Source organism: Emys orbicularis, chromosome 13 (assembly GCF_028017835.1).
Source record: "Emys orbicularis isolate rEmyOrb1 chromosome 13, rEmyOrb1.hap1, whole genome shotgun sequence".
Classification (NCBI taxonomy): Eukaryota; Metazoa; Chordata; order Testudines; family Emydidae; genus Emys; species Emys orbicularis.
In genome coordinates this window covers 47,296,739-47,314,790 of record NC_088695.1, presented here as the reverse complement: position 1 = coordinate 47,314,790, position 18,052 = coordinate 47,296,739, and the positions used below count along the sequence as shown (strand labels likewise).

General features: G+C 66.2%; 1 protein-coding gene across 1 annotated transcript in view; it reads left to right on the top strand.

Annotated features, from left to right (window-relative positions):
- Positions 1-18,052, top strand: part of SDK2 (sidekick cell adhesion molecule 2) — a 162,660-nt gene that overhangs the window by 134,037 nt on the left and 10,571 nt on the right. The window contains 21 exon segments of the mRNA XM_065415586.1: positions 556-654; positions 1,431-1,622; positions 1,967-2,088; positions 2,284-2,393; positions 2,866-3,016; positions 3,602-3,839; positions 3,993-4,108; positions 5,316-5,505; positions 6,341-6,439; positions 7,080-7,274; positions 7,398-7,599; positions 7,903-8,006; positions 8,437-8,507; positions 9,120-9,255; positions 10,466-10,522; positions 10,885-10,986; positions 11,410-11,525; positions 13,587-13,773; positions 15,488-15,625; positions 17,131-17,292; positions 17,596-17,721. Of these exon segments, the coding sequence (XP_065271658.1) occupies positions 556-654; positions 1,431-1,622; positions 1,967-2,088; positions 2,284-2,393; positions 2,866-3,016; positions 3,602-3,839; positions 3,993-4,108; positions 5,316-5,505; positions 6,341-6,439; positions 7,080-7,274; positions 7,398-7,599; positions 7,903-8,006; positions 8,437-8,507; positions 9,120-9,255; positions 10,466-10,522; positions 10,885-10,986; positions 11,410-11,525; positions 13,587-13,773; positions 15,488-15,625; positions 17,131-17,292; positions 17,596-17,721 (2,913 nt within the window).

Sequence of the window (18,052 nt, the reverse complement as noted above, 5' to 3'; positions counted from 1 at the left end):
GCCCAGCCCCCAGAAGCGCCTGCAGAGCCAGGGACCTGGGCCCTAGAACCTGCCCCTACTCCCCATGGGGGATACCCCGGGGAGACCCCTGCTCGCTCCAACTCCCCATGGGGGATACCCCGGGGAGACCCCCCGCTCGCTCCAACTCCCCATGGGGGATACCCCGGGGAGAGCCCCAACTCCCCATGGGGGAGACCCCCTCTTGCTCCAACTCCCCGTGGGGGATACCCTGGGGAGAGCCCCCCTTCGCTCCAACTCGCCATGGGGGATATCCCAGGGAGACCCCCTTTCGCTCCAACTCCCCATGGGGGTGACCCCAGGGAGACCCCCGCTCGCTCCAGCTCACCCTGGGGGGATACCCCGGGGAGACCCCCCCCTCGCTCCAGCTCACCCTGGGGAGACCCCTGCTCGCTCCAGCTCGCCACTCGCTCTCACTGGCCAGCACCCTGGGGAGACCCCGGCTCGCCCCGGCTCACCTCGGCTTGGCTGCACAGGGGGTGCTGAGATGTGCAGTTTGCTCCACTCTAACTCTTGGCGTTGGGGTTTTTTGGGCAGCGCCTGGCCCCGTGGGGCACCTCAGCTTCAGCGACATCCTGGACACGTCGCTGAAGGTCAGCTGGCAGGAGCCCCTGGAGAAGAACGGCATCCTGACCGGTAAGGGGCTCCCGGGGGGCTGCTTGCCGGACCCTCCCCCGGCCCAGCTGAGCTGCAGCCTGGCGCTGCCCAAGGCCGCAGCCGGGAACGCGCTCTGTGCCGCAGGACAGTCCTGTCTCCCCGGCCGCCTGCTCCTTCCTTCCCACATGCGGGAGGCCTAAAGTCCTTGCAGCTTCTGCCGTTCTCCTGGAGTGCTTCAGTTACCCCATTTCCACCCCGCTCCTCTCGGCCCCATCCTCCGCATCCCAGCCACGTCTGGCTCCCTCCACGTCACGGCGTGCCAAGGAGGCGCTGGCGTGGCCGGGGCAGCGCCCGCTCCACCGGGCGGATGTTGCTGTGGACGATGGTGGGGAACTGGCTCCGTGGCGAACACGGTGGAATTCTCGATGGAGAATTCGGGGCAAGAGCCGGCGGGTGGGACCTTCCCAACCCCCCCCCAGGCGGCTTGAACATCCCGAACCGCAGCGGGGTTGGCAAGCGAGGGGTGTGGGGCAGAAGGGACCAGCGTTGGCTCAAGGAGCTGGCTCTGCCCTTCGGCCTCTGGCTAGTGGCCCCTTGCGCCGGGCTGTCAGGCTGCTGGGGGGATCTGGGAAGTGAGGCCCCTCTGCCGGCAAAGCATGAGGGTGGCACTGGATTGGCTGGGGCCCACACGGTGGCCTGGGGAGGGGTGCGGGCAAGTTGAAGGGTGTCTCCCCCCGCGGGGGGTGGGGAGGTTCCCGCAGTGGGGGGCTGAGTGTGACCCGCCCGTGTGCATGTGGCTGGCTTGTGTTTTGCAGGCTACCGGATCTCCTGGGAGGAATACAACCGCACAAACACACGGGTGACGCACTACCTGCCCAACGTCACCCTGGAGTACCGCGTCACCGGCCTCACCGCCCTCACCACCTACACCATCGAGGTGGCCGCCATGACATCCAAGGGGCAGGGCCAGCTGTCCTCCTCCACCATCTCCTCCGGGGTCCCTCCAGGTAAACCCGGCTCCCAGCCCCCTTCTGCTCCCATCACCACCCTCCTGCTGCCCTGGGTGGAGGGCACCCCCCGAAGAACGTGCTGGGAGCGGGTCTGGAGCAGGGGGTCAGGTTGGGCCCGAGCAGCACAGAGCAGGAGCTGGCTCCTTAGCAGCTGTTGGCCAGGCCTGGCCGCTCGTGCTGGGGGTGACTCTGCCCCTAGGGCTGCCTGGGCGTGGGCATGATGCTCCGGTGGCTGCGCCATTCTCCCATACGGTCCCCCCCCCCCACACTGCTGCCACGGGCGCGGGTGCCCCCCGGCCCCGCGACAGGACGTCCCCTCCCATCCTGTCCTCTCCCTGCAGAGCTCCCCGGCGCGCCGACCAATCTGGGTATCTCCAACATCGGCCCGCGCTCCGTCACGCTCCAGTTCAGGCCGGGCTACGACGGGAAGACCTCCATTTCCCGCTGGCTGGTGGAAGCTCAGGTGAGGGGTCTCTGGAGGGGGAGGTGAAGGAGCCGGGGAATCCAGGCCTATTGGGGGGTGTACAGCACCTTGCACTTGGGAGCTCTCAGCCTCCACCGCCTTGGGCTGGGACATTGCACCGACAGGAGCGACCGGCACGGCCCATGTGCAGCGCAGGCAGCGCCACCGCCCCTCACGCCACCCCCTTGTCCACAGGTGGGTCAGATCGGCGAGAACGAGGAGTGGGAGCTTGTTCACCAGCTGGCCAATGACCCCGACGCCCGCTCCATGGAGGTGCCCAACCTCCACCCGTACATGTACTACAGGTGGGTGCTGGGGACCGGCGCTTGGCGAATGCCATGGCTGCTACAACCCCGCTCCTCTCCCGGCAGGCAGCTGGCGCCCACCCTGGGTGACAAGGGGGCCTGGCCCTAAGGGTCTTCTCAGCCCATCGGGCCCCGGGCTTTCTTCTGCCAAAGACGGGTATCCCCGGAGGGGCTGGGCAGAGCCTCTCCTCCCCTAGCACCGTGAACCCAGCGTCAGCCCCCACCTGGGGGGGAGAGACATCAGGGAGGGGGGCTCTGGGTCCCAGGTGTGGTTGAACCTTTCCCCAGCAACAGCGCCCCCTAGTGTCTGCCAGAGCACAGCATGGGTTCAGCGTTGATGGTGGGGCGCCCTGAGCTTTGCACTGACAGGGGTGGGGTTTGTATTGTAGCCCCTGGGGAGGAGCTTGGGGGGTGCCCGCAGCCCTCCTGAGTCCCCTCCCTGCCCACGGTGACTCGGCTCCGCTCCTCGCAGCTTCCGCCTGCGGCAGGTGAACATCGTGGGCACCAGCCCGCCCAGCGTGCCCTCCAGGAGGATGCAGACCCTGCAGGCTCCCCCGGACGTGGCGCCCGCCAATGTCACCCTGCGGACGGCCAGCGAGACCAGCCTGTGGCTGCGCTGGATGGTGAGTGACCACGGGGCGCGTCCTGGAAACCCCAGGCCTGTGCCCACCCCCTGCCCGGGATGGGCACTGCCACCATGTCTACCCGGGGCGCTCCCTTGGGTGGGGAGCCGGGAATGAAGCAGGGAGAACACAGCAGTCACAGGGTCTGGGGGCTGCAGCCTGTTTAATGCAGCGTTAGCCACTGTCTTCCCGGGGGAGGGGAGGGAATGGAAGCAGCCTGGCTGTGCATTGCAGTGGGGGTGGGGAGTGAGGGGGGAGCCTGCACACAGGTTAGTGTGGGCAGCGCTGGGTTTGGTGAGGGGGTGAACATGGATGAATGGGGGGCTGTGTGAGGAGTCCAGAAGGGAGGCGAGGTTTGTACAGATTAGTTGGGGGCTGTGTAGGGTATGGGGGGAGCAGTTAGGTTGGGGAAGGTACGTGGGTTAGCGGGGGCTGTGCTGGGTGTGGGGGAGGGTACATGGGTTAGCGGGGGCTGTGCTGGGTGTGGGGGAGGGTACGTGGGTTAGCCGGGGCTGTGCTGGGTGTGGGGGAGGGTACGTTTGTTAGCGGGTAGGGGGCTGGTGCTGAGCGTCTCCCCCTCCCCAGCCGCTCCCGGAGCTGGAGTACAACGGGAACCCGGAGTCGGTGGGCTACAGGCTGCGGTACACTCGGGCGGACGGGCGGGACAGGACGGTGGCGCACGTGATCCACGACCGGGTGGAGCGGGAATACACCATCGAGGACCTGGAGGAGTGGACGGAGTACCGCGTGCAGGTGCAGGCCTTCAACGCCATCGGGGCCGGGCCCTGGAGCCACGTCGTGCTGGGGCGTACCAGGGAGTCAGGTACCTCCCACCGCCCCCGCCGTGTCCTATGCCCGGCTGCCCACTGCCCCCTGCCTGGGTGTGCCCTGCCCGGCCCCACAGCCCCTCCAAGCCCCACTGCCACGGGGAGCAGCCGGGCCGGCTTCTGACCTCCCTTTCTTCTCCCCTCGCCAGTCCCCTCGTCCGGCCCCACCAACGTGTCCGCGCTGGCCACCACCTCCAGCAGCATGCTGGTCCGATGGAACGAGATCCCTGAGGCGGATCGCAACGGGCTCATCCTGGGCTACAAGGTGGGTGTCATCCTGTGTGATCCCTTGTTCGGACCCAGCCGCCCTCTCTGAATAGCTGGGCTGGTGCCCCTCAACCCCACCCACAGCCCCCTGTGACGCAGCCCTGGGCTCCTCCCCACCAGCTGTGTCCCTCAATCCCGATCCACAACCCACCTGCTATGCCAGCCCTGGGCTCCCCACCACCAGCTGTGTCCCTCAATCCCGATCCACAACCCCCCTGCTATGCCAGCCCTGAGCTCCCCACCACCAGCTGTGTCCCTCAATCCCGATCCACAACCCACCTGCTATGCCAGCCCTGGGCTCCCCACCACCAGCTGTGTCCCTCAATCCCGATCCACAACCCCCCTGCTATGCCAGCCCTGGGCTCCTCCCCACCAGCTCTGCCCCTCAATCCCGATCCACAACCCACCTGCTATGCCAGCCCTGGGCTCCCCACCACCAGCTGTGTCCCTCAGCCCCACCCACAGCCCCCTGCGACGCAGCCCTGGGCTCCCCCCACCAGCTCTGCCCCTGCCCCTCAATCCCGATCCACAACCCCCCTGCTATGCCAGCCCTGGGCTCCCCACCACCAGCTCTGTCCCTCAGCCCCACCCACAGCCCCCTGCGACGCAGCCCTGGGCTCCCCCCAGCAGCTCTGCCCCTCAATCCCAATCCACAACCCCCCTGCTATGCCAGCCCTGGGCTCCCCCCACCAGCTGTGTCCCTCAATCCCGATCCACAACCCCCCTGCTATGCCAGCCCTGGGCTCCCCCCCACCAGCTCTGTCCCTCAGCCCCACCCACAGCCCCCTGCGACGCAGCCCTGGGCTCCTCCCCACCAGCTCTGCCCCTCAATCCCAATCCACAACCCCCCTGCTATGCCAGCCCTGGGCTCTCCACCACCAGCTCTGCCCCTGCCCCTCAATCCCAACCCACAGCCCCCTATTCCCCCAGTCCTGTGGCCCGTGGCTATTCCACTCTTGGGCTCCCTGAAACATGCCTGTGGATGCTCCTGCCGTGGCAGTTCCTTGGGGAGAGGCTGCCCTGCGTGCGGCGTGGCACTCTCACGTGGGGCCAGAGCAGGTGTCCCCTGGTGACCTAGATGGGGCTGTAAACTGAGAGGCCGTCGTGTGCCCGGGCCCCATTCAGCCTGGGAAGTGGGCTCGGCTGGCATGGCAGGGCAGGGCAGCCCCGGGGTGGCTCTGTGGGTTTCACGTGGGTTGTTCCAGGTCGTGTACAAGGAGAAGGACTCGGACGCGCGGGCCCGGTTCTGGCCGGCGGAGGGGAACGCCTCCCGCAGCGCCCAGCTCGCGGGCCTGGGCAAGTACGTGCTGTACGAGATCCGTGTGCTGGCCTTCACCCGGATCGGAGACGGCGCGCCCAGCTCCCCGCCCATCCTGGAGAGGACTCTGGACGACGGTAGGCGCCGCTCCTCCCCCGCCCATTCCCGCTGACGGGGGTGCTTGGACCGGGGGGCCCTCGCGGCGGGTGACACACGGGGTGAGGCCAGACAGAAACGAGGGCCAGTCTGTGCCCCCGTCACGCTGGGATGGGGAGAAAACGGCGTCTGGTTGGCTCTCGCTACGCTCCGTGCAGACAGCCTCCCCTTCTGTCTGCCCGTCCTTGGAGGGCTCCGGCAGACAGGGGTGGTGGTGCCAGCCCTAGAAATACAACGAGGGGACGTAACAGGGCAGGAGAGAGCATTCCTGAGTGTGTATCTGGGCCCCGGGGGGGGGTGCCCCCATGCACGCGTGTGTGTATTTGTGCTCGTGTGTCCCCGGGGAATGCTGAGGAGGGGATGTGCATGCCCCTAAGGGGGTGTGTATGGATGGGGGGGTCCCTAACAGGGTGCGTGGTGGTGGGTGTGGGGAGGGTGTCCTTAAGGGTGTGGAGGGAGGGGCGGTGTTTCTCTCTAAGGGGGGGTGTCTCTGTCCCTAAGTCCATGCGTGTGCGTGTGGGAGTCTTTCTGCTCCGTCAGTCGGAGACGGGGCGTGGGCAGTTTTCAGCGGGACGGCTCCCGAAGGAGGGAAGCACCGTTCCCCTGTCGCCCTGGGTGCCCTGTGGGGCGTTTGCACCCAGGTGCACCCTGAAGAGTTGTGCGATGGAGGCCCAGCGGCTGCTAGCGTCGGGGTTTGGCCAGCGGGCTCCCCCACCGCTGGGCTGGGACGGGCTCCGTTCCCCATTTGCTCCGGCCAAGGGCTCTGAGCCTCTTTGCCCGTCACCCAGCGCGCCCTCTGCTCTCGTCCTGCCCCAGTGCCCGGGCCCCCGGTGGGCATCCTCTTCCCAGAAGTGAGGACCACCTCAGTCCGGCTGATCTGGCAGCCTCCAGCCGCGCCTAACGGCATCATTCTAGGTAAGCGCTTCTCCGAGCGCCCTGGCGTGCGGGTAACGGCCCCGGGACGGGGGCCGCGCTAGGGATGCTCGACAGCGGGAGGGTGTGACGTCGCTTTGTGCAGCTGTGTGTGTGAGCGACAGGGCTGGGGCCGGGGGATGGAGCTGAGCTGAGCCCTGCGGGGGGAGGGACGTGCTGGGGGCCCACCAGTGCTCTGCATGGCATGGTCTCGCTGGGGGAATGGCAGCTGCTGTACCAGCTACTCCAGGAGCCAGCAGCCTCGGTCCCTGGATGCACCCAAGCTGCTCCCCTGATAAACCACAGAGCTGGCGAGCCCTATTCCCTCCCCTTCTCGCTGGCCCGAGCCCAGCCCTGCTGGCACCGAGATGGGCTAGGCACGGGCGCCATCTTCCCGCTGGGGGGAGACATGGACAGTGAGCCCCGAAGGGCCAGTTGCGAACATCTCACCCAGCCTGAGGCAGTGGAGCCAGCCCCCGGCTGGGGTCACCTCCCGGGCAGGCCCTAGGGCCAGACCCTGTGCGGGGAGCTGGGCCCAGGCGTCCCCCCGGCCAGTCCTGGCTCCATCCCGCATCTCCTGGAGCAGCCTTTCTGCCCCCTTGCCCCGGCGCTTGCTGACCGCCTCCGTCCCCCTTCTCCGCAGCGTACCAGATCACCCACCGCCTGAACACCACCAGCGCCAACGCCGCCACCGTGGAGGTGCTCAACCCCAGCGCCCGCCAGTACACGGCCGCCGGCCTGCAGCCGGAGTCGACCTACCTCTTCCGCATCACGGCGCAGACCCGCAAAGGCTGGGGCGAGGCGGCCGAAGCGCTGGTGGTGACCACCGAGAAGAGAGGTAACCGTGCCGGGGCTGGGGGGCAGGGGCGGGCACTGCTCCGAGCCAGCCACGGGCGTGGAACTCAGGCCCTGCCCGAGGGGGGATGGGGCCAAGCCCTCACGCCCCTCTCCTCCTCCTCAGACCGCCCGCAGCCCCCCAGCAAGCCCGTGGTGCAGCAGGAGGACGTGAAGGCCCGCAGTGTGCTGCTGTGCTGGGAGCCAGGCAGCGACGGCTTCTCCCCGGTCCGGTACTACACCGTGCAGACCCGCGAGCTGCCGGCTGGCGAGTGGACACTGCACTCCGCCTCCGTCAGCCACAATGCCACCTCCTTCGTTGTGGACAGGTGAGGTGGGGCCTTCGAACCGGGCAAGGCCTGGTAGGGTCTGTGATGGGATGAGGCAGGCGAGAGGCAGCGTGGCGTGGGGGCACTGGGCTGGGAGTCAGGAGGTCTGGCTTTTATTCCCGGCTCTGCCACCGACCTTAGGCACCGCTCTGTGCCTCAGTTTCCCCACCTGAAACGAGGAGAATGGCTTTGTGACGCTCCTTGGGCGATCTCATTCCCCCACGCCCTGGCCAAAGCAACGCTGCGCCATTTCATACCCCGGACCCGGTGCCTCACGCCCTTCCCCTTCCCCTCCCGGCCCAGGTTGAAGCCCTTCACCTCCTACAAGTTCCGCGTCAAGGCGACCAACGACATCGGGGACAGCGAATACAGCCAGGAGTCGGAGTCACTCACCACCCTGCAGGCCGGTCAGTCCCCCTTCCCCGCGGGCCTGGGCTGGTGCCCCATTGCTAGCCAGGCTCAGCCCCGGCACCGGGAAGGCATGGGAGACGCGGCAAATGGAGGCTGAAGGCCACCGGAGCTGGCCTCGTCTCTTCAGTGGCAGGGTGCAGCCCACGCTGGGTCACGGCTCCCAGCGCGCTCCAGGCCAGAGCCTTGTCTGCGGAGCGAGGGGGCCCGTCCAGTGCTCGGCCAGGGGGCCAGCTGGCGCTCTTTGGGGCAAGGCGGGGGTTGGTCACGTGGGCCCATCGGCTCACCCCTCCCAGCAGTGGCGGGGATTCGAACCAGCGACCATGTGGAAGGCTCCAACCCCCTGAGCTGCGCAGGAAGGGAGCCGGAGTCTGGAGCCAGGGACCCTCGTGCCTCTCAGCATCTCACCTGTGTTTCTTCTGTCCTCAGCCCCAGAGGAAGCCCCCACCATCCTCTCGGTGACGCCTCACACCACCACCTCCATCCTGATCCGCTGGCAGGTACCGTGCGGCACCGCGCTGCCCCCGCCTGGCTCTGTAAGACAGCGGCTTGACTCCCGGGAGGGCCTGGGAGCCGTGTCCCCTCGGCACTGCAGATCCCCTTGCCCTCTGTTCCTGTCCGCACTGCTCTCTCTGGGCAGGGCCCCACTGGCTCACCGCCACCCTGCGGCTGTGCCGCCCGGCGCTGCATCCGCTCCAGAGCTCCCGCACGCCGCTCTTGGTCGAGTAGGACCCCAGCATCCGGGGCGCTGAGTGCCTGCCACAGAGAGGGGCCGGAAGCAGGCTGGCCCCAGTGGGTACTGCTGCTCCCCAGTGGGCTCTGGGCTCTGGGGGCCTGCAGGGGCTGGAAGCGCTGCGAAGGTACCTTGCACCTCTCAGGATTGATCCCTCCTCACCCCAGGGCTGGGCTCTGCAGGGACTCCGGGGCCCACCCTGGTTGTAGGGAGCCTCCTTGCAGCACGTCGCAGCGGGGGGCAGCGAGTGAAGGAGGAAATCCCACAGAGGGGTGAGGGCAGCGCAGGCTCCGGGAGTGGGCAGTGCCGTGCACATCTATATGAAAGGCACCGTCTCCCTGACTGCACCCGCCTCTTGGCTCCTGTCCCCCCCATGCAGCCCCCCAACGAGGACAAGATCAATGGGATCCTGCTGGGGTTCCGGATCCGCTACCGCGAGCTGGTCTACGACGGGCTGCGCGGCTTCACCACGCGCAGCGTCAGCAGCCCCGGCGCCAAGTGGATGGAGCTCACCCGTGAGTGCCCTTATTCGGCTCCTGCGGGGGGCGGGGGGCAGGAACAGCGTCCCCTGGGAACGCAGACGGGTGGGGAGGGGACATCGTGGGGGGATTCCTCTCGCCCTGGCCCATGGGGCTCTCCGTGACGCCCAGCCCCACCCCAGCCCTGCCTCGCAGCCCCCCCGAGCGCTCTGCGTGTGAACACCAGCCGGCTGGCCCCAGAGCCTCCTGCGCACCAAGCCGAGCCCCACGAGCTGTCCTGCGCTGGCGTGTCCCACGGGGCTCGGGGCAGCGTCACCCTCCAGGGCTGAGCCCTGTGCCTCGGGGGGGTGCCATGGCTGGTGGTGTGAGTGCTGATGCCAGGGGGGGAGGGTCTGCTCTCTGCTGGGCGGGGGGACCTGGAGAGGGCTGTGAGGTCAGGAGCAATCAGGGCAGCTCACGGCTTGAGAAGGACGTTGGTTAGCTGGGGAGAGCCTGAAACTTGACCTGGTGATTTTTTTCCCTTTTCCCTGTTTGCGAAGTCTCTTGTACGCTTAACCGGGGGCCAGGGGCCCGGGGCAGGCTGGGGCCAGGGGAGTTGGCCAGGGGCTGAGGTTCTCCCCAGACTTATGCTAAAGCCCCCCTGAGAGGAGCCCCAGCCCCCAAGTCCCAGGGTTGCAGTGCTGAGGCCTGTCAGTCATCTCTGATCATGGCGCCGACCCTGGCACTGTGCTGCGCGCTCCCTGCTGGCACCGGTTAATGCCCACGCTGCTACGCAGAGGAGCAGCACCGCTGGGGAGGGCTGCAGCCCATGCCCTGGGAGTGGAGAAGGGGAGTGAGATGGTAGGGCAGAGGTCACCCAGTGCTAGGTGGGCAGCAGGCAGCCTGGCACTGCCAGCTGGGCTACTGCCAATGCCAGAGGAGCTGAGGCTGAGGGGCAGAGACTGGGCATGCCGGGGCCAGGGAGGCAGGAAGCCGTGTGCGGGCAGTCCCAGGGGCGTACTCACACAGCAGGGCACAACCAGCTCCTGTCACTCCCGGGCACTCCCCAGCTCCGGCTCCTCTGTACCCCCGGTGGCAGCAGTGAAGGTTTCTTCCCCCTGCCCGCTAACCAATGCTGCCCCCTGCGCTAGCCCTGGCAGCCGTCCCGCCGCTCCATGCTCCGCGGGGCATCCGCCCTGCTTGTTCTGTCTGTGTGTGACTAACCCCACTGACCGCTCTCCCCTGCGCTCCCTCTCAACGCCCGCAGCAGGGTACGCCGTGCGGAACCTGACCGGAGCCGGCCTCACGCACCACCAACTGGACAGTAAGTCTCCGCTCTCTGCTTCGGGGCTCGTCTCTGTCTGTCTGCGTGTCGCTCCCCTCCTGACTCCCCCCCCCCCCCCCCGCATTCCAGCGACCACCTACGGGCCCCCTCCGCACTCCACCGACGGGCGACCGTTAGTCACTTCACTGCTCCCCATCGTACCTGGGGGGGGGGGGGAAGACGTACCGGCAGAGCTGCCCCCTGCGGCTGGGGTATCACAGCAGGACAGGACATCCCCACCGCCCGGCCTAGCCCTGAGGGGGCAGGGAAAAGGTTAATGGGAGGGAGTACTCCTGGCCCTGTGGATGGGCCCCTGCCCGGCTCTCCCTGGCACCCACTTCCCCTCCTCTCACCCCCTGCAGATCTGAGCAAGCACAGGCGCTACGAGATCCGCATGAGTGTGTACAACGCCGCGGGCGAGGGGCCCTCCAGCCCCCCCCAGGAGGTCTTCGTAGGCGAGGCGGGTGAGTCAGGGCTGCGCGGGCATCTCTGCATCCGGGCAGGCTTCGAGCTCCCCCGTTGGTCGCTAAGGGCCGCCCCGTCCCTGGGCTGCGTCCGGCGCTCACCAGGGAATTCACGGGCCCTGCCCAGCTGAGCGAAGGGAGCCTCTCTCAGAGGGGTAGCAGCCGGGGCTGCGCTTCCCCGCAATGACCCAGCCTGTGCCCACGGCCTGCCCTGCTCCCCAGCTGCCAGCCAGCAGCACAACGCTGTCTGATGGATGGCAGCACAGCGGCTGCAGGAGAGACCCCCGGTGTCCGCAGGGAGAGGGTGCGATCAGATGGAAGAGGGGCCGTCCCCCTCTCCCGCCGTACCCCAGCCGCCATGCCGGGGGACGGGAGTGCCGGGGGGCTCGGGCGCTCTCACCCCAGCTCGCTCTCCTTCTGTAGTGCCCACTGCCCCGCCGCAGAACGTGGCCGTTCAGACCGCCACGGCCACCCAGCTGGATGTCACGTGGGAGCCGCCGCCCCTGGAGGCGCAGAACGGCGACATCCAGGGCTATAAGGTACTGGCCCCCCCATCTCCCGCTGGCTGTTACGATCGGCACAGCGCCCAGAGGGGCACGTCGCTGCGGGGAGCTGGGCACCCAGAGCTCCCATTGGCTTCCCTCTCAACACCAGCCGTGCCTCAGTTTCCCTCTGATGCCAACGGGGCCAGGATCACTGAGCCGGATGTGTGAAGGAGAGACTGAGTTGAACTGGTCGGTGCTGGGAGATGCTTGGGTAGAAGGCGTTCCAGGAATACAAGGCACAGGGAACCTGTTTGATTCGAGGCCATCGGAGCCAGGAGGGCTGATGCCCAGCAGTCAGTGGCATCGGGATTGCAAGGGAATGGGAATGGGGGATGCAGCTGCATCCCGGCCAGCTCTGAGGCCGTGGGCATGGTTAGCCTGAGCTACATGGCAGCAGACACACACACACACACACCCCACCCCCCCAAGGAATCGTCACAGCTGAGCGCAGTTCCCGGTGTGCTCAGCAGGTGGCGCGGTGTCACTTCCAATCCCGCACCGGTCCTTTTCTCCCGGCCCTCTCAGGGGTCTGGGCACTCCCTGCAGCAGGGCATAGCTGGGATTCGGGGTGGGGGGCGGAACTGGCATGTCCGCACGGGCCGGACTTCTTTGCCCCGCAGCCCGGGGGGGGGGGGGGGGGGGGGGGGGGGGGGGGGAGCTTGCAGCTTGGCCGGCCACCCTATTGCATCCCCCATCGGGCCAGGGTTGGCCTGCCCCTGAGCGTGGCGTGGTGGGGGTGCACCGCTGCGGGATACTGGGTCAGCGGGCAGGGGCAGAACGGGTGCATGCCCAGGCCATGGGGTGTGCTGCGGAGGCCCGGTTCTGGGCAGCGACTTTGCAGCTCTCAGGGAAGCGGGGCCGGGGCAGGATGGCTGGGACCGTACAGCCTCTCCCTGGATATTTGGGCACCGCTCAAGGGTGACCTCAGCCCGCGTTTGAGTCTCTGGGCTCAGCCAAGGGATGTGGGTCACATTTTCCATCCAGCGTGGCCTGGAGCCGGCACGTCCTGCTCCCCCCTTTCCTCTGGATGCAGGAAAGCCCCTTCTCCGACTCAGAGCCAGAGACGGGATAGCTCAGTGGTTTGAGCATTGGCCTGCTAAACCCAGGGTTGTGAGTTCAATCCTTGAGGGTGCCATTTAGGGAACTGGGGTAAAAATCTGTCTGGGGATTGGTCCTGCTTTGAGCAGGGGGTTGGACTAGATGACCTCCTGAGGTCCCTTTCAACCCTGATATTCTATATTCTATGACGTGTGTGCGTCTTCTGTGCTCCCGGCCTCCCTTTGGATCCCAGAGGGGCTGCGAGGGGCTTCTGGAATGGAGACGCCTCTGGAGCTTTGCTGGTTCTGGAACCTGGGATTGTCCAGACCAGACACTGCAGGCCTTTATCGTCGAGGGGCTGACAATGGGACTTAATGAAACCGGTGCAAGCCCCATGTGGACACACTCGCTTCGCTTTGTGGTGTTTGCCTGAAACTGATCAGGAGGCGTTTAAGTTAAACCCAGAAAAGCCGCTTTTGACCTGCAGCCGATATCCCCTCACGGAGGTTTTGAGAAATTGGTTGAACTCCCCTGCCCCTTCCCTGTGCCAAGCGGGTGCGTTTCCTGTTTGGACCAGCCCCAGGAGAGGGCACCGGCCTGGCTACACCGCTATAGGGTAAGCGAGGCCCAGGAGCTTTCCTCTTTCTGGAGCGTGTCTGAACGTGTCCCACTGAAAGATGGGGCAGGGGTCTTTCTTGTGGGTCAGGGGACCTTAACTATAAACGGCCCTACGTCTCCTCCACCACAGAGCAGTCACCGCCCCGGTCGCTCCACCAAGGGGCCACAGCGGGTCCGTTTCCCGGTGCGCTCTGCAGAAGGAGAAGCCAGGCAGGCTGGATCTGGGGAAAGCTCAGCCTGCGCGTGGGGAGCTGGGAGCCCCAGCCCAGGGTGGTCAGCACCGGGAGCAGGCTGTGAAGGGGAGTGCCTGGGGATCAGCGGGACTAGCAGCTATGTCGGTCCCCTGCCAGCACTGGGCCTGGCCTTACCCCGGCTCCCGTCTTCCCCGTCCCCCCGCAGATCTATTTCTGGGAGGCCCAGCGCCAGAATGGCACGGAGCGGGTGAAGACGCTCTTCCTGCCCGAGAATGGGGCCAAGCTGAAGAACCTCACGGGATACACCTCGTACCTGATCACCGTCTCGGCCTTCAACGCCGCCGGGGACGGGCCTCGCAGCGCCCCCGTCAGGGGCAGGACGCAGCAGGCAGGTGGGCTCCATCCTCCTCTCACTCATGGGGCCGCGAATCAGGAGGGATCGCACAGCGGCCCACGTGCTCCATCCCGACCTGCAGCCCACCCTGCCCCGCCTTATCCCAGCCCTGGGCTCCCGCTGCCCAACTCTGCCAAGCCCTGTGTGCTGCCACCACATCCCTCTGTGTTCTGGGCCTGTCCTGAGCAGAGGCTGGCCAGGAGTTGTGCTCCTGCTTGGTGGTTCTAGGTTGAGACCTGACAGACTCGTCCCACTTTTGGCCCCAGGCTGGGATGGAAGCCAGGTGGGGGCGGGGCTCTGCAGTTAGCAATGCTGCGGGGATGCCTGGCTGCTGAAGTCCCCGGCGCCCTCCCTTCCCATCCGAGAAATAAACCAGCCCGTGCGTCCAAGTGCTCCAGGTACGGAGCCAGCATGGGGGCAACGGGGGGGAACCGGGCCGGATCCGCTGCCGTGTCCGGCCACGTTACCCCACTGCCACCAGCTGATGCCTGCACAGGAGCTGGTCCTGGGGTTCTAGCCCCTCACCCGCAGGGGCGATATCAGAGCCAGCATCTCGTCACGGCCTTGGGGTTCTCGGCACAGCACCAGGGAGGAGGCTGAAAATAATCACCCCAGTTCTTTGTGTTGGATCTGCCCAGGTAGCTCCGGGGCTCCCCGCTGGGGCAGGCACCCCCCCTCTCGGCCTTTGTGGGGGGCCTCAGGGACCAAGTCCCAGAGACGCTCTGCCGGGCGGGCTTCAAGCACGCTGCAACAACGCCTCGTTCTCCTTGACCGTTCCTGACCCCCGGGCGAAAGGGGAACGGGGGCATTAACCCCTTTGTCCCCTCGCCCGCCCACGAGGTGTCGCGTCAAGGCAGGAAGTAGCATTTCCCCAAAATAACTCAGACGTGCGAGGTGTCTTGGCAGGGAGCTTGTCGTCAGGGAAACCAGAGGCGCAAGGTGCGCTGGTGTCAGGAGGAGACACAGCCCAGATGCGCTGGGGGTGCGTAGCTCGGCAGACTGGGGAGGCACGGAGGGGCCTGGCAGGGCCGATCAGTTGTTTCCGATTGGGTCTGGAGCGCTTGTGTCTCTCGCTCGTTTCTGGAGTTGCGGTGGGAAGAGGGGGGCCTGGAAGAGTCCAGCCCCGCAAGGCGGGTGTTACTGGGGACTTGGCACTGGCGGGATGAGTTTGGAGTTCTCAGCTAACTCGCTGTACCACGGGCAGCCACCTCCTGAGGGCCCCCTCATGGCCCAAGGTCGCTCCATCATGCCCTGCCCCTTGAGGGCCCTTTAAGAACTCACTCGGTCCAAAAGTCCCTCAAGTGACCCCCTCCCAGGGTCTGTTTACTGAGTCCTCCAGTGCATGCTGGCCCTCTAGGCCCCAGCCCCAGTCCAGCGTGTCTCTCCTGGTAACCCAAACTTGGACAAAGTCTTTCAAACACAGAACAGAAACTCACATAGTCCTCCCCGCTCCGAGGGACTGCCTGTCTGCTTCCCACACCTGCTTGGGGCAGGGGGGGGGGGGAATTTGGGCAGGTCACAGACACACACCCGTTAATGCTGACAGCGTGTGACTGAATCCATCCCTTTCCCACGGCCTCGCTCGCCAACCGCCCCACCCAGCAAACCCCAGGACGAGTTGGCCGAGGAGCGAGGGGGGCCAACGGGATCCACGTCCCTCTCCTCCCTCGCCCGGGGGAAGTCTGCAAAGCCCCTCTGCTTTCTCCTCGCAGCCCCCAGCGCCCCCAGCACCATCCGGTTCAGCGAGCTGACCACCACCTCGGTGAACGTCTCCTGGGAGCCGCCTCTCCTGCCCAACGGCATCCTGGAAGGGTACAGGCTGGTCTATGAGCCCTGCACGCCTGTGGACGGTAAGGGCCCTGGGCTGAACGGGCAGGGGTGGGGTGGAGGTGGGGCAGGGCCATTCGCTGGGGAGGTGTGATGAGGGGTCGGGGGCCTCCGCTCCCCGGGGGGCTGGGAAACAGAGCTGGTAAAGGAGCCCGGGAGGCAGGAAAATCTGTTTCTGGGGAAGGATTAAATTTACCCCAGGCCAGGTGGATGTGCTGAGCAGCATAGGCGCGAATCTCTTTGTGGCCCCCTGCCACACATCACAGTGTCCCGGCCCAACTCCCGCTTGTGCCGTTCCCTTCTGCTGCTCTTCACTTTAAAACCTTTCCCGGGTTCCTCCCCAGAGGTGGCTGCAGGGCACCTGGGTTTGTGCCGTAGGTCACCGTGCAAAGGGCTTGGAGATACACGAGGACGCACGGTCCTGAGCGCACCCGAAGCGTCGCTGCGGGAGCAGAGGGGGCACGTTCTCTCCCGCCATTTTGATGGTGAAAATGGTTTTTTCAACAAAATGGAAATTCTGGCCAAAGTCCCTTTGTTGGTGAAAAGTTTCAGGGATTCAGAAAAAAAAAACCAAACCAAAACAAAACTGAGCAAAGAGCATCTTCAGTGCAATCTTCACGGGATCAAAACATCCCGGTGCAGCCAGCTCTCACGATCCTGCATCACGTCTTCAGAGGGGGTCTAGCGCCTCCCTCCTCCGTCTCTCTGCAGCCCTGCAGTGCCCCATGTAGCCCGGCCCAGCACTGCCACCACACCAGCTCCCGTACCCAAGCTGTTACGTTCCAGAGCGACAGACAAAAGAGGGGGAGCGTTGGCTCCCCCCTCCTCCCCGAGCGGCCGATGAGACATGCAGAGCGGGCAGGAGAGAGCCTGAGAAGGCAGCGGAGAGCGCGGGTGGGGTGGCCGGGGGGACAATGGCTGCTCAGTGTTCCCTGCTGCCACCTGGGCTTCTGAGAGTCGGGTTCAGAGGAAGTGCTGTGAAGCGAGAGCTCGGGAGGAGGGCCGCAGTGACCCCAGGGAGCAAGGGCTGGGGGGCTTCTCCTTTGAACCCGCGCCATGCAGGATGTCCTTTGATCCTGCAAACTCTGCTTGCCGCCCACAGCACAGAGGGGCCTGGGGTTCTGCCAAGCAAAGGGCATGCTTCAGGGCATGTGTTGATCCCGCAGGGTCAGGAAGGCTCTCCCTGCTCGTGCTGTGCCAGCTAGCGGGGGTCATTCTGTGCTCCCTGCAAAGCAGGGTATTGGAGGCAGGATACGGGACTAGCTGGGCCAGGTAGGTGTGTGTTAACGGAGCCAGCCTGTGCTATAGTGCAAGAGATCTGGGATCCAGTCCCCAGAGCAGAGACGCCAGCCCGGCTACTCCGGATTTGTGCTGCAGGGAGTCGCTCCTCCACACAGGCCTGTGGGTTGGTTTGGCCACACTCAGCATCAGGCTTGCAGTTCTCTTCCCCAACGCCAGGTCCTGGCACTGTAAGGGAGGGTGGGCACCAGGATTTCTGCATGCCACGTCCGTGCCCTCTGCCCCCCAGGCGTGAGTAAGATCGTGACGGTGGACGTGAAGGGGAACAGCCCCCTGTGGATGAAGGTGAAGGACCTGGCGGAGGGCGTGACGTACCGGTTCCGGATCCGGGCCAAAACCTTCGCCTACGGGCCCGAGATCGAGGCCAATATCACCACGGGGCCGGGGGAAGGTACGGCGCTGCCGCGCAGGCTCACGCTGCCTCTCGGGGGCGGGGGAGCTTTGTGATGGGGGGAGGGCCCCCCAGGATTCCCACGAGCGGAGATCTCTGCAGCGGGAAGGACTTACCCGAAGGGCCCCATGGGCAAATGCAGTGGGAGGCTGGATGCGCAGTCAGGGTTGGAGCCATGGGGGGCTGAGGAGAGAGGCAGGCTGGGGGCTGGGTAGAGGCCTGCCCCTCCCCCCCCCCCAGCGATGTTAGAAGAAGGTTGTGTTCTTTCTCCCCGTGATTGCGTCTTTTCCTCTGGTTTCCCAGGTGCCCCCGGACCGCCGGGCGAACCCTTCATCTCCCGGTACGGCTCAGCCATCACGATCCACTGGGCGAATGGGGATCCCGGCAAGGGGCCCATCACCCGATACGTCATCGAGGCCCGGCCCTCAGGTACCATATGCTCCCCCACCCCCCTGCATTGCTCCCCCCCCCCCCGCCATTGGCCTGTCAGGAACGCTGGGCCCAGCTCTGCCCCGCAGCTGCCATCCCTGCAGGGCAGAATGTGGGCTGGTGGCCTAGCAAGGCACCTGGGCTGTCCCTGGGGCCCCAGGCAGGACCAGGCCCTACGGGCACCCCCAAGCACCTCCCCAGGGCCTGAGAGGTTGCTGCAGTGGGTGATGTGGACAGACGCCAGCCAGGGAGGCTGAGGTAACCCATGCTAACCCACGTGGGGCCTTTCCACAGTGCGGGACCCAACTGGGTTAAGCCAGGCAGGTTCTAC